The sequence below is a fragment of the Podarcis muralis genome, chromosome 7 (assembly GCF_964188315.1).
Source record: "Podarcis muralis chromosome 7, rPodMur119.hap1.1, whole genome shotgun sequence".
Classification (NCBI taxonomy): Eukaryota; Metazoa; Chordata; class Lepidosauria; order Squamata; family Lacertidae; genus Podarcis; species Podarcis muralis.
In genome coordinates, this window is record NC_135661.1 from 28,199,379 (window position 1) to 28,214,833 (window position 15,455).

The window sequence follows — 15,455 nt, forward strand, 5'->3', positions numbered from 1 at the left end:
TGTTGCTAACCACCTCCTTGAATGGCCCACTGGACCAATTTCAAGTAGGGCCAGATCCGTGGGAGGTTTCCCTGTCCTTACAGCCTGTGTGATCCAACACCCATACACTTAATCGGTAGACAGATTCTTTACGACATTGTCACTCAGCGAAGTGAGAGTTTGGCGAAGGATCAATGTCAAGGTTGTAGCTGCATCTAGTATCTTGCCAATGCTACCCGTCTGCCGGCTGTTAGACAAGGTCTTCCCATCAAGGGCTGTGATCAAGCATCGCAGGGGTAACTCCTTGGTCTGGAGGGCACAAACCAACCAGATCATCTGACAACCAAGCGTGACCGATGGTACCACCCTCTCAGCCATGTGGTTCTGCCCCATTCCACAGAAACCTCTTCTTGATGTTTTGACAGGATCTCCAGGCACTTGGCAATCATTTTTAAATCATTCCCATGCCATTTTTCACACATTTTTTCACACACATACATACACACAAATAATCGGACGAGTCAATATTCTTCTGTAGTTATTTACCAAGCAAAACCAAATTATGTCAATTTAACCAAAATATCTTTTGAATTCCCAAGTCATGTTACAACTTCTTTGCCCATCCTCATTTTTGGAATTGGAAGTTGAAAAATTCAACACGCCCCAATATACCTGTGGTTACGGAGTGCCAATGTGCCTCCAATACTTGTATAAGAAATAAAAGCATGCCATACATGGGGTGGGGAGGGGACACCTACAGCCATTTGAGCTCTTCTCTTTAGATACTTACTGTTTGGGGACATTTTGGGAGGCTTGAGGAATTGCCTCAAGGTAGATTTTGGAATTTGCTTTCTGCCCAGAGTGGCTAGGGAAACCCAGCCGGATGGGCAGGGTATAAATAATAAATTATTGTTATTATTATTACTGCTGGGAACAGTTTGCAAGAGTGCAGCCACGTGGGGCAGCATTCTCTGCAGCTGGAGTGAGGAATCCCCCCTGCCAAAAAAACCAGCCTTGTTTTTGCATTAGTAAAAGCTTAAGAACCCCACTGATAAGCCCCCATCTGCTGCCCACCCCCACATCCTCTAAGGGCGATGCTGTTGAACTGAGCTCCAGAAGACTCCTAGACCCCTCTCCCTCTCTCTCTCTCTCTCTCTCTCTCTCTCTCTCTCACACACACACACACACACACACACAGAAGCCAATCAGCTTCCCTGCTTCTAATTACAAAGAGTTAATCCTGCTCCAAAAGCCTCTTTGGGGCCTCTGCCCTCCCCCCACTCGCACTTCTAAGGAGGATAAGGAGGAACGTGGTTGGCAAACAGGCAGGCAACCCAGTCCGTCACCTACGTTGGTGGCTGTCTGGCCAGAGCCCGAGAAGATGGTGGTGAAGCCCTTGCTCTGGGGTGTAGGCTTCAGGCTCTTCCCGGCTTTGATTTCTGCCAGCAGCTCTGCGTTGTCACCGGTCGGGGACATCATGTTGAATGACTTGGTGCCTGAAACAGAGGGTGAAGGGGAGGGCGCATCAATTTCAGCCCCTCTCACTTTCTCATTTCTTAAATTCAGTTTGTCCGGATCTGGCCCAATCACCTTCTAAATCCAGCCCACGGGCGGTCTGGGAATCAGCATGTTTTTACATGAGTAGAATGTATCCTTTTATTTAAAATGCATCTCTGGGTTATTTGTGGGGCATAGGAATTAGTTCATTTCCCCCCCTCAAAATATAGTCCAGCCCCCCACAAGGTCTGAGGGACAGTGGACTGGCCCCCTGCTGAAAAAGTTTGCTGACCCCTGACTTAGGGCTTACATGAAACCCAAGCCACTTCCACGTGGTGGTTGATCATGACCTTGCTGCTGTTCATACATTTGCAGCATCTACGCCACAATGCCACCATGCAATATTTCCCTAATTAATCCGGATTTACTGTTTCCGAGGAAAATCCGATCAGTAAAACAAACCAATAAACCCCAAAAAGAGTTGATCCTGATTAAACGTGGGGTAGAAAATACAGGGTGGCATTTTGATGAGGACATTGTCATGTGGATTCTTCCCCTCCAAACTTGTCTGCAATAAACTGCCCACATCTCCTCCTCTCTGACTTGCTAGTTTTCCATGCGGATGGATTTCTTAAAACAACAACAACAGGGGAGCATTCATCCTAGGAACGACAGATCCTTTTAATTTCGGTTCTCTGAGTTTCTCATTCTTCCAACTCAGCTCATATTTCCACAACAATTTGCATTAAAATGCAACAATACCCCACAAACAATTATCGACATTTTACTGCGGATTTCTTCTAACAAAACCCATTTTTGTATGCAGCTTTGGCTAGCATACACATCATTGCAAGCTGTTTCCCCAGTTATGTTGCATTCTTGTATGTATGTTATTTTTCCTAACACATACATTTTTGCATGCATCACCAGGCCAGATAAATGCATTGCAAAATTCAGTGGAGTGGAAATTTCAGTTCGCATTTGGGTTGAGGAAACGAGGGAGTTTGTCCTGCAAACAGAAACAAAACCTAACCTCTCCTCCACCTCTTCATGCATACAATTCCCCTGCCTGCAGTCTCTGGCAAGGTTTTGAAGATAATTGGGAGGGGGCATTTTCTCCAGAAAAAGTACATGGCCAGAAAAAAGATCCTCATCATATTCCTCCCCCACATAGCTACTACTACTACTACTATTTATATAAAACACCTGGAGATCTGTGACCTGTTGCCTCACCTAATTGCAACCTCACCCAAGAGACATTTTTCACATTATCTTTGTAAGAAAGAGGCTCAATGGTTGGAGCTGAAAGATCAAACAATTCTGCCAATCGAGAGCTCTCTGAGTAATTGCTCAAGCCCATGCCTCCCCCTCCCCCAATTAGGCTGCCTCGGAGTTCATCATGGTACACAGCAAGTGAATTGAGCATTTCCAGTCACTGGCAGGAGAATCGGGCGTCTTCATTTCTTAAGGAGCTCTACCAAGTCAAGTTCTGCAAATGATCCTCCCCCAAAAAAACCCTTGGAGTCAAGAGGACCACACCTATTCTCTGTGTATTTGAAGGAACCGCCTTGGAACACAAAAAATATGCAATGCGGGGGCGATGATGTCCTTAAGAGCCCTGGCGAGCCTGGGATGCACATGGTAATCCCATCTCGGTGGAAGCTGGAAACATTCAAAGCATCAGCAAGCTAATCACTACACCACGTTCAAAGCCAGTGGGGGGAAAGTTGAGTGGGCAGAGGTGTCCCACGGCATCACAGCAAAAAGCCAGCTTTGCTGTCGTTCGGGGAAGAACCAAAACATGCCGACACCTCCAACCAGTTCCATAGCATCCCAAACCGAGACGACTCACATGGAAAAGGAAGCCCACAGACTGAAGTGTGCAGGATGCAAACAGGGTGCCTGACACTTCAAAGACGGATAGACTTGTGCAGTTGGAAAGGGTGCCAAGGGTCATCTAGTCCAACCCCCCTTCAAGTGCAGGAATCGCAGCTAAGGAATCCCTGGCAAATCGCCACCTAGCCTCTGCTTGAAAACCTCCAACCACCTTCCGAGGGAGCCCCCTCCACTGTCCAACAGCTCTCACCATCAGGGAGTTCTTCCTAACATTTAGGCAGAATATCCTCTTGATCGGGTCCTCCCAGCAGACCATGCACCCCTCCTCTGAAGCCCGCAATGGCGCCTCACCTTTTCCTGACGCGACCCATCCAGCGTTCAGGTGCAAGGAATCAGACAGGTAGAGGTTAAGAAGGGATAAAGGAGGCCAGGGGAAGGCCAGGGCTGCGTTAGCCAGGTGCCAGCCCCTCCCACCTTCCCAGGGGGACCCGGAATAGCGCTGATCTGGGCTAATGAAAATCCCATTTCGGGTGCTATTTAGTCCCGTTGGGTTGCATCGCCTCCCCACCTGGCTAGTTCTGATTCTGGAGCACAGGACTACATGTTTGCTCCAGCCGTCGCCTGACCTCACACACCTGGCACCAACCACAGAAGAGCAGGAAATTGAACCACTAACATTGCCCTGGGTGTTCTGACCCACTTAGGGGGCGGGAAGGCAGTTGCCAAAGCTGGTCTACTGCAAGGAGGATACTTGCCCTGTTTGGTGTGCGTCAGCATAGCACGCAGGGCGCAGCCCCAGCGCTCCTGAGCAGACGGCGCGGCAAGACAAGACCCAGGCTCCTCGCGCCACCATCTGTCTTCCTGCGCCATGCGGCTCCGTCGCTCCTAATTCCCTAGCAAGGGGCCATGGTCCCACCAGAAAGGGGCGGAAGGAAAGGCTCCGGCGTCAGCCTCCCTCCTCTGGGCAGGAGGAATGAATGGACGGGGTCTCAGGAGCGCCTTTCCCCTCGGGGAGCAAAGACAAAAAGCCTGCTGGCATTAATGGCCCACTTTGAGAAAACGACATGCTATTAAGAGCCGGCTTGAGACCCCAAATCCTCCTGGATTCAGGACTAATAAGCGCCATGTGTTGAGCGGCTGCCAAATTGGAAGCGCTAATAAGCCCCCGGGGGCCCCTGATAGATGTCCACGTGGCTCGGCTAATGCGGAGCATATGAGCACAAACAAAAGGAGCCCTGTGTGCCTCCTCCAGCAGAGAGGCGGCGGGCACAGGACAATCGGGGTTGGGGAGGGGTGAACTAGTGAGAGAGACTGCAGAGGGGACAAGGCATTCCCAGGAGAATGAGCACTGCTCTGACCCACAGCGAGCTTCTGCCCTCGGCTCTGGTGGAAATGTAGCCCCTGCGTTTGGGGGCTGAGGTCTGGGGACTCGCAGCCCATAGGCCCCCAGGTAGTGGCAGCAGGTGAGGGCAGCAGGTGAAAAGGCCCAGTATTGTGCAAATAATGGGGACCACTGTGGCTGACGCTGGTTGCCACAGCACCCTTTCCTCCTTCTTATCTCATCATCAACCTTTATTATGGTCCAGAGACCCAACAAATCGTTACAAAGCAATACACAATTCATACAGCCTACCTGCAGGTTAAACAAGCATTTCGTTCAGAATATAGGGATCATTGGTTCTTGCAACCACCCATAAAAACTTTGCCACTGCTAATGTTCTAGCGTTTGTCCGGTCTTCCAATAGGAACCTGACATAGTGAGCCTCTGATTTTCCCAGGAAAGGTACCAGCAAGGGTAATATCAGTTCAGCCCTGGCTTGCTCATATTTTGCACAGTGCAACAAAATATTTTTAATGGAATCGATGTCTTGAGCACACGAGCAAAGTCTGTCCTGGTAGGGAACTCTTCTCAACCTGCCATCCAACACTGCAGAAGGAAAGACGCTTAGTCTGGCTTTGGTGAAAAGCCTTCGATAATTTGGTACTGTCAGGTTTTTAATGTAAGATGGGAACTTCTTATCTTTGAATACACTTTATAGCCAGGGGACATGTATATGCCATCCAATGTCTCTTTAAAAATCTCTAAGGGAGGGCAGGATGTGTCTATTTCAGCCCCTCTCTTTTTTCTCATTTCTAAAGTTCAGTTCATTCCATTTCCACATAAGTTTAAAAAAAAAATGGACCGCAGGATTGTGGAGTTGGAAGGGAAACCCAAGGATCATCTAGTCCAACCACATGCAATGAAGGAATCATGGCTAAAGCACCCCTGACATCCAACCTCTGCTTAAGAACCTCCAACAAAGGAGAATCCACCGCCTTCCAAGGACATCCGTTCCACGGTCAAGCAGCTCTTACCACCAGAAAGTTCTTCCTAATATTTAGTTTGCATCTCCGTCCTTGTCAATCAAAGCCATGGTCTGGGTCCTCCCCTCTGGAGCAGCAGACGACAAGCTTGCTCCACCTTCCCTGTGACAGCCCATCAGATATTTGAAGATAGCTCTCACATCAATAGTGATTTATCATATCCTTGCATCATAGAAAGCCACTGTGACCGGGATTTTGCAAGGAGGCACACGGTGGAAAATTTCTCAAAACGTATTTAAATAGTGTGAGGCTGTGCAGATTCTGGGAGGCACACTGAGGCAAAACAAAAACGGCAGTTGCTTTGGGGAGACAAATTAATTGGGCTTGGCCATTTCTGCAGAGGAAGAAAATGAGCAATTGTCTCTGAGGCGCGAGAACTGTGCTTCTGTGTGAAGCCTCTGGGGATCAGCAGCGTTTACCAAGAGACTTGTATGATGTTTGTAGCATGGTTTGAAATGCAAACCAGCTTCCTCCCTGTTTCATAGCTGTTCTGGGTGCTGAGCAAAGCATTCTGGGAACGGTGGTTCTAGGCTCCCATAGCAATAACAACAATTCCCAGTACCCTTCCTGCCCACACTTGGCCTTTGGAGGAAAGGCCACAGCTTGGTGGTAGAGCATCTCTATATCCTGAATGATTGAAGCAGAGAGAAGGCAACCATTTGCCTTGAGGAGGTTGCCTGTCACGTCTCTGCGTGAGTCAGGGAAGCAGAAGCATATGAGCTTCCTAGAGGCATTTGGCAGGCTGCTGTAAGGAATGGCTCAGCCTGATGGAGCGACACAGTCTTTTAGAAACAAGCTTCTGTGTGTGTTTCTCAGTCAGGATATAGAGACAGGGATTCGGTGTGTACGTCCGTAAGCTGAGGCTCTAACGCCCTTATTGCCATTTGCATCCCACAATCCGGATGCACTGCCAGACTCAATTTGTACTAAATAATGTAGGCTTGGCATGGGGTGTGGTGACAGGTAAGCACCCAACACAAAAGCCTGAGGATTAAGCCTCCATCAATATTTTAAGGAGCTAAAGCCTTTGCTAAGGGAGGCAACTGCAGATGTATTTAAAAGCAGAGAGTGGGAGGGAGAACGTTTCTGAACTATAAGATAGCGCATGGGTTTTGCACCAGTTCAGCCCTTGTGACTTCCCCCAAGGAATCCTGGGAATTGTAGTTTTGAAAAGAGTGCTGACAATCTAGTTCAACAGCCAGTTCTTTCCCCTCTTGGAAGAAGTGAATAGCTCCTTCCATTTAAGTTTACAACTGGCCATTTCCAAGGGAAAGCAACCACTTTCTAAGGAGCCCATACTTCCCCAATAAATTCTGGTTTTACTAAAAAAAAAAAAGGCTCCCGAACAGTTTGCTCCCAAAATGTCCAAATATAAGACACTTAAGCCTGAGTTCTTCATCAGCATAACATGGGATTCCCAAAATCCTGTCAAAGAGTATGCCTCGAGACTTGCAAGGGGGACAGAGGGAAAAGGGAGCCTCTGAGCAAGTTTAGAGTGCCGCCCACATGGCGAAGTCCATGAATATTATTAAAATAATACACCTATACAAGTTACTATCCTTCCTTCCTACAGTATACCTGCACCAGCCATACTCTGATTACCCTCTGGGGGGCGGATCCCTGTCTGTCTGTCTTCCTTAGAATCTCCCCTGACCTAAAAGGGTGTTTAGAGAATTATTGTGAGAATGTAATTGATATAAATGCTCAAAATTATGATCATGACTGTTTCTTCACCATCTGGGACACTTCCTTATACATGTGCATAAGATGTCTTATGGACACCTCACTACTCAAATATTAACCGCTTGTAGTAAGATTGCGAGATCCACCCTCCAATAAGTTGGGAAGCCTTCAGCCTGCCCAAAATATGTACGGCAAGGGGCACAATTCTGCAGAAGCGCAGAAAAACAACAACCCCTTAGCATGCAAATTCATTTTTTTTTAAAAAAAGTTTAACACCTTCTTGCCAAGTTTCTAGTCCCTTGGGTTGTGGAGCTGTACTCAGAAGTATGTGGGGAAGTTCGGAAACCTCAGAATCCAGAGGCAAGCCGCTGAATAAGATTCCTTGGGGTCGCAGATACAGAATCAGGGCCCTGAGAGCCTCTTAGCCACACCCCATGGTAGGAAAACAATCTTCCAATTTCATGCAAAATTAGACAAATCATATGCACATTTCGTAGACTCAGTATGGGTCCCCAGAATTTTTTCAGCTGTAGTCTGGCATGCACACAGCGGATACGACTAGTCCTCAAGAAAGCTCAACCCCACACAAAATAGGGCTCTGAAGCAAGGACGCTACACAACACAAGCATATTAAATAGGTACAGTCAGAGGTATGGCAAAATGGCTCACTGGACTTACTCTTCATGGCTTCCAAGTGGAGAAATCCTTCCTGGAAAAAGCAGCCATTGCTCACTGAACAGGCTGGTGCAAAGCTCTGGGGTGGGGGTGGGGGGTGGGGACGGCCAACACAGCAGGTCCTTGGGGGTGGGAGCCAGAAATCTGCCACCCGGGCCAAGTGAGAGGAAAAGGCAGGGCTAAGTCGGAGGGGTGGAGTTTGGATAAAGGTAAGTCGAGATAACCGCTTCCTTCTGCCTCCTCTTATCAAAAAAATAATAATAATCTACCTGCAGCCCCCAAAGGAGAATCGTGGCTATATTTTTTTTGCCTCAACACCCTCTGTTTTCAGACAGTTCCAGGTCTTCTTGGAATTTTAGACAAGAACACGAAACATCCGAGTCACGCTGACATTTTTAAAGCTGCAATTTGCTTCCATTTGACAGTTCAGTGTGGAATCTGGTGGACTTTGAGATTGCAGGGAGAGGACAGGGAAAGCGGGGAAGCTGTAAAACACACACTAGCCTGTGACCCACAGTCACCGTGAAGCAGAAGCAGTGGAACTCTGAGCTCTGGGTGTTCCCAAGCCTGTTTGGACCCATAAAAACATTGGGGGTTATTATTATTTTAAATGGTCAAACAGGGCTTTTGACCTGCTGGACTTTGTTCTTGTTGATCAACTTCTCTGTTTCACACTTCTATCTCCTGCATCCCAATTTGCCTTTAAATGATTATTTTTTAAAATAATTTGTTCTCGTGGCTGTCACATGGATCTCTGGTTTCCCACACTGTCCAACCAGGTGTTTCTGGGAAGCTCAGAAACAGGGCAGTACCCACTTCCCACTTTGATTCAGAGGCCAACATGGACGCTTCACATAACCGTCACAGCCAATAATGGCTGATACGCCTGTCAGACGGGAAAGTCGCTGTCTGACTTACTTCCGGTGGAGGAAGATGATCGCCGCTGGCTGGTGGATGGAGGGTGGTTCTCTGTTGGCAATGGAGGGGGTGGCGGTGGGGGGCAGACGCCCTCGGGGAGGGGTGGGGGAGGAGGAGGGGGAGGCATCTCCCCGGAAGGCTTGTTCTCCGCTGGGCTCCCGTTTTGCACGTTGTCGTTGGACAGAAGGGAAGCCTGAGAAGGAAATTGACAACAATAGCAGCAGCGGCAACAGAAGTATGGGAAGGGGGAATGAGAGACAGAGAAAATCAGTGCCCTCACCAAGAAATGCTGCAACTACTAGCTACAACGACTGTGCTCTGCCTCCATAGCTTCTGAATACCAGTTTCGGGAAGCCACAGGAGGGGAAAGGGCTCTTGTGCTCTGCTCCTGCCATAGTGGGCACCTGGTTGGCCACTGTGAGAACAGGGTGCTGGAATGGATGGGCCATTGGCCTGATCCAACAGGAATCTTCTTAGGTTTTATCACAACCTCCACTCAGAGGATGGCCCTCCTTGGGGAGGATCAAAGCCTGGATTTCAACAGAGAGAAGCCAGCACCTACTGGCTAGTATGTGTGACCTCACCAACCCACCTTTGTCTACTTCCACATAAGTAGGGCAGACAAGCTGGCACAGAGATATGCAGCTCAAGTCTCACCTTGACCCACCTGCAGCCAAGATGCAGGTGGATACATCGTTTGAGAGCAGTGGAAGTGACTTCCCCGCAAATGCAGGTGTCTTCTTCCAGACAGGGGCGGTGAGGTGGGGTAGAAAGCAGAAAACAGCCACTGTGGTCAAAAAGGAGGCAGGTGTCTGCCAGAGACAGCTGGGGAGGAGGGCAGCTGGTCTTTTGCTCTGCCTGCTTACTGTTTCCTGGACTACCTCACCAGCTGCTGTGCCACAAAAGGGGGAGAGGCTGATTTTGCATGTTTGCAGCCCATCAGGGAGAAGCCAGCACCTACTGGCTAGCATATGTGACTTCACCAACACACCTTGGTCTCGAAGCAATCGCGGGAACAGCTTTGCAACTATGCTAGAAAATATCTGTGAATTCGGGGGAGCTGGTTGTAGATGCATTTACAGTAAGTGTGTAAAAAATAATAATTTTTAAAAGTGGATGAACTATCTGAAGCAACAGAGGAGGGGCCAAGCAGATTGGATCTAGTGTTTGAGTCATGGTTTGTCGCATAAACCTCCTGTGATCAGACGGACAGCATGGTATAGTGGTTAGTGTGTTGGACCAAGTCCTGGGAGGGACCAGGGTTCAAATCCTCATTTGGACATGAAGTTCACTGGAAGTGACCTGGGGGCCTTGCACTGCCTCTTAGCCTCACCTACATCACAGGGTTGTTGTGGGGATTAAACAAAGAGAGAAAGAGAGAACCATGTATGCCGCTTTGAGCTCCTTGCAGAGAAAAGTGGGCTATAAATGCAATCTATATATAAACCAAGAAGGTTGTGTCTGTTTTCAGTCTAGGGCAACCCACTGTCTCTACCTCTGACTGTTGTCGGAAGGCCTATGCTCTGCAAAGTGCCTTCACAAGGACCACATACTCTCCCCCTGTCCCCGACCAGCAATTGGCTGTTACTCAGAATGGCTAGAGAGGAACAGCAGCTGGCCAGAAGGAAGCAGTATTCCCTAGTGGCTCACCTCCTCACTGTGCGCCATCCTGCGGTTGTTCCCGGTTTGCTCTCCCACACTACCACCGCTGCCCAGGTGCTTGTAGTAATCCCCGGTGCTGGGCTGCTTGTTGAAGTTCCTTGATTTCCTGCTAGAGTCGACACGCCGCAGTTCTGGGCTGCTCTCAAGCGAGGTGAGCTGGAAAACCAAGATGCCGGATCTCTTTTATTACAGCAAAAAGCATGAGGACAGAGCTCCACAGATCTCCATGTTGCAGAGAAGGCGCCCACATCACTCAGAGCCCTGAGTCTCATTTGAAAGGATGCGAAAAGGTAGGCTCATTAGACCCATTTTATAGACAAGCATACTGAGCCCCAAACTAGTTGACACACTCAGTTCCCAAGATCCTTTGAGGGAACTATGAGATGTAAATTAGTTGGAACACGCTGGCCAGTCGCGTTGCCCTGGATTGCTTTGGCTTCTGCCTACACAACACAGATAGCCTGCTACTATATATATATAGGACCATTGGCATGTAGGGTTGCCTGACCATGAGAAGTGACCTGAAGTCTCCAGGTTTGCTTAGCCCTCTCCTGGTGACAGGTGAGGGCTTGAATCTCCAGGTGGATATCTATCTATCTATCTATCTATCTATCTATCTATCTATCTATCTATCTGGAAGATCTGCAACTTGCAGGCTTCATCCTAGCATGAGCCAGCTGTCTCTGGCGAGTGTGCTCTGTTCCCCTATCCCAATTAACCTCCGTCTCCAGGGCTCTGTGGTGGAAGGGAGTGCAGAAAAAGAAAAAGACCAGGGTTGGACTCAAGAGGAGGAGAGGACTTTGAATATGTGTGTGCCTACCTGTCAATCACCTGGTGTCACCATGACAAATAGCTGATTCAATTTCAAAGGGGGGGGGGGGAAATTGTGAGCATGCTCCATGAGCACTCCCAATTCTCCCTTCCTTCCTTTGTGGGTGCAGTGTGATATCACACCTATCTCTTTGATTAAGAACTATTGTCTTAGTTTTTTCCTCCCCCCCCCCTCCCAATCAACTTTCCTTTGTGTGATGTCTTTCAGATACTAAGCCTGAGGGTAGTTAGGGAGTGTGTAACTCTAACAACAGCTGTCTATTACCATAGCAAGAATTACTCATCTCACCCCACTTTTTTTAAAGCAGTGATAAAACTGACAAGGCTGTCGTCATCTCTGCAGCAAATAAAAATAAAAAACCTGGTGAAATGGATAAGCTGTGTCAGTTTTACTGAACAGAAGAGAACCTTTGCCACTTTCACTATGGTTTCCACCTTCCTCTTCTTCTTCTAAATGATTGGCAGTGAGGAACAGGCCTTCACTTCTCCTGCTGTGATGATCAATTCATTTGCCACTCCAGTAGAGCACTAGCGCAAAGAATCCCTGACAGATGGCCATCCAAACTCTGTTTAAAACCACCCAATGAAGGCCACCACCTTTAGAGGGAGTCTGTTCCACTGTCAAACAGCTTTTACCATCTGAAAGCATTTCCTAATATTTAGTCGGACTCTCCCTTCTTGATGGGTTAAACCACAGAGCCTAGGACTTGCCAATCAGAATGTCGGCAGTTCAAATCCCCATGACGGGGTGAGCTCCCGTTGCTCGGTCCCTGCTCCTGCCAACCTAGCAGTTCGAAAGCACGTCAAAGTGCAAGTAGATAAATAGGTACCGCTCCGGCGGGAAGGTAAACGGCGTTTCCGTGTGCTGCTCTGGTTTGCTAGAAGTGGCTTAGTCATGCTGGCCACATGACCCGGAAGCTGTACGCCGGCTTCCTCGGCCAGTAAAGCGAGATGAGCGCCGCAACCCCAGAGTCAGTCACGACTGGACCTAATGATCAGGGGTCCCTTTACCTTTACCTCCCTTCTTGTAATTTGAATCCCTTGGTTCGGGTCCTACCCAGAGGAGAAGCAGAAAACAAGCTTGCTCCGTCATATCAATTTTTGGGAGGCTTTGTTAAGGGTGCTGGGAGTTGTTAAATTCCCAGAGATACAATTCCCAGAGTGACTTAACAATCATACACCATTTTGCAAATTAATTGAAACAAAGCATGTTTTCTATCTTACTTGTAATCCTGTACTCAATACAAACACAAAAAGTCAGTTGATCATTATGGTGTCGGAAGCCTGCAGCCCATAGAAGGAATGATGCGCTCACCACAATATATTGAGGTTCTACGAAAGAGAGTTATTCCAGAGCTGGAAAAGAGGTATCCTGATGGTACTGGGATATCACAGCAGGACCTAGCCCCCTGTCACACATCAAAAGTGGTGAAGAAAATCATGACAGAGCAGCAAATACAGGTACTTGATTAGCCAGGGAATTCCCCGGACGTAAATCCCATTGAGAATTTGTGGGCTGTATGCAAAAGTGGCCTCCGTGCTGCAGACTGCACAACTATGGAGAAGCGAATTCAGGTGCTGATTCAAGTGTGGTACAGAGATCCAAAAATCAACAGTGACTGTTTGAAACTAGTAGACTCCATGCCAAACCATGTTCAAATGATGCTTAAAAATAGCAGAGGTCATATCCGTTACTAATGTGAGTTTTGTACATGTACATGTGAGCTTTGTACAATAAACTACTAAATTCATTGTTTGTTTCAATTAATTTGCACAAGGGAGTAGAACCATAGAACTGCGAAATTGGAAGGGCCCCCCAAAAGTCATCTAGTCCAGCCCCTTGCAATGCAGGCATCACAACTAAAGAATCTCTGACAGATGGGACATCCAACCTCTGCTTAAAAACCTTCCGAGAAGGAGAGTCCACCGCCTTTGGAGGAAGAGACAAGCTATTCAAAAGCACTCGGGAGATATCTCCTATGACTTTTCTGGATGGCAAAAGTGTGGACAGTGGAGTTTTGGGGACCAGGGTGCATGGGGGTGCCCATCTGCACCACATTTCTTGATCTGATGGTTCCCGATTACCAAAACGTATTGGGGTGCCCCCTGCACGTAAAGTAAGAAAACAAGGCAGGCAGGCCACAGAAACCTTCCTCTCTCGCCCTTTGCCCCGTGTATTTATTTATTTATTGAAGTATTTAGATACACCACCCTCTCGTCAAATATCAGGGCGATGTACAGTGATATAGAACAATGCTCCCAAAGCCAGAGTCGCTCTCCTTTTGGCCTCTCTACCACCAGAAATTGTATAGCCAGCAGAAACACAGCAGCTGAAGTTCTCCCCAGAGCGTCAACGCAGGCCTAGGAAGCACCTCATTTGCTGAATTTCTGCTTGCAACATGGGAGTTTAAAGGCGCAGAGGTCCTATTAAAAAAGCAAACCTGTCAGAATGAGCACCACTAGATTGGTCCAAAGATCTAGCTAGTCTTGCCTTCCCCAGCCTGGTGCTCTCCAGATGTTTTGGGACTCTCCAGCCCCAACCAGTGTGACCACATGACAACAGCTACTAGCCAAAATGGCTATGCTCTGCCTTTCACAGTCAGAGGCAGCAAGGCTTCTGAATATCAGTTGCTGGAAACCACAGGAGGGGAAAATGCTTGAGACTTGCTTGTGGGCTTCTGTGAGAACAGAAATCTGGACCAAACTGGTCCCCCTTTGGCCTGATCCAGCATGCTAGTGCCAAACATCAGGTGTGTGGGGGGGTGATCTATTTCATCCAGATCAGTGTTTCCCAAACTTGGGCCTCCAACTGTTTTTTAGACTACAATTCCCATCATCCTTGACCACTGGTCCTGCAAGATAGGGATCATGGGAGTTGTAGTCCAGTAACAGCTGGGGACCAAAGTTTGGGAAACACTGATCCAGATGCTTCTACAAAGTGCAAAATCAGGGCAGGAAGACAACAGCCTTATTGGTTTGTTTCAGTTCTTTAAAATTCTTCCCTTCATTGCAACGGTTTCAGGGTAGGGTACAATAAAAGTTCACTTGAAACGCAATAGCGACACAATCAACAGAGCGGCTGAAATTCAGTAAATGTGATCAACAGCAGAGGGAAGACTTTTATCTGTCCGAGCTGGCAATTAATAACCCACAAATGGTTGATCATCCCTCGCATTCAGAGACACAAACGCCTCTGGAAACTTGATTCAAGAGGATTTATATCCCACTAGCATACAAGTCTCAAGGAAAGCCCTTAAAGGGCAATATAAACAAACCACAAAGCAAAATGCCCCATCTAAAATCAGCACAGAACACATGAACATGCTCAACTTGCCAGAAGAGGCATCTTGTTGGCCACTATGAGAACAGGCTGCTGTGCTAGATGGGCTCCCTTTGATCCAGCCGTGGGGCTCTTCTGACGTTCTTAATTGCAAGGAGGATATCCATACAAAAGTGCGCACTAGAATGCAATTGAAAGGCTGTATTCTTAGCTATCACCCTGACTAGCTGCCAATACGCATTAGCTTTATTTTTCAATGTGCATTTTCCTGTTGTTAGCCATCCATTTATCTAACCCATGGGAAGACAAACTAAGGCCCGGGGGCCGGATCCGGCCCAATCACCATCTAGATCTGGCCTGTGGACGGTTGGGGAATCAGCGTGTTTTTACATGAGTGGAATGTGTCCTTTTATTTAAAATGCATCTCTGGGTTATATGTGGGGCACAGGAATTCGTTCATTCCCCCCCCCCCAAAAAAAATATAGTCCGGCCCCCCACAAGGTCTGAGGGACAGTGGACAGGCCCCCTGCTGAAAAAGTTTGCTGACCCCTGATCTAATCCTTTATATTAGGATGGGGAGTCTGTATTCTAACTAGCATAAGGTTACCAGATATCCCTGTTCCCCGGGGACAGTCCCCGGATTTACACATCAGTCCCCATACAAAATCCATTGAAGTTGAAAAGTGTCCCTGGATTCATTGAAGAAAAAAATCTGGTAACCTTAAGCTAT

At 47.9% G+C, this 15,455-nt stretch overlaps 1 protein-coding gene across 2 annotated transcripts in view; it reads right to left on the reverse strand.

The window, feature by feature from the left end:
- ESPN (espin) overlaps positions 1-15,455 on the reverse strand; it is a 106,878-nt gene that overhangs the window by 18,311 nt on the left and 73,112 nt on the right. The window contains exons 8-10 of one of the 2 annotated variants that reach the window (XM_028740480.2): positions 10,603-10,770; positions 8,953-9,145; positions 1,330-1,475 (exon numbers count right to left, since the gene is read on the reverse strand). In XM_028740480.2, coding sequence (XP_028596313.2) covers positions 1,330-1,475; positions 8,953-9,145; positions 10,603-10,770 — 507 coding nt within the window. The remainder of the gene's footprint in view (positions 1-1,329; positions 1,476-8,952; positions 9,146-10,602; positions 10,771-15,455) is intronic. The other variant, XM_028740481.2, reaches the window with a different exon arrangement.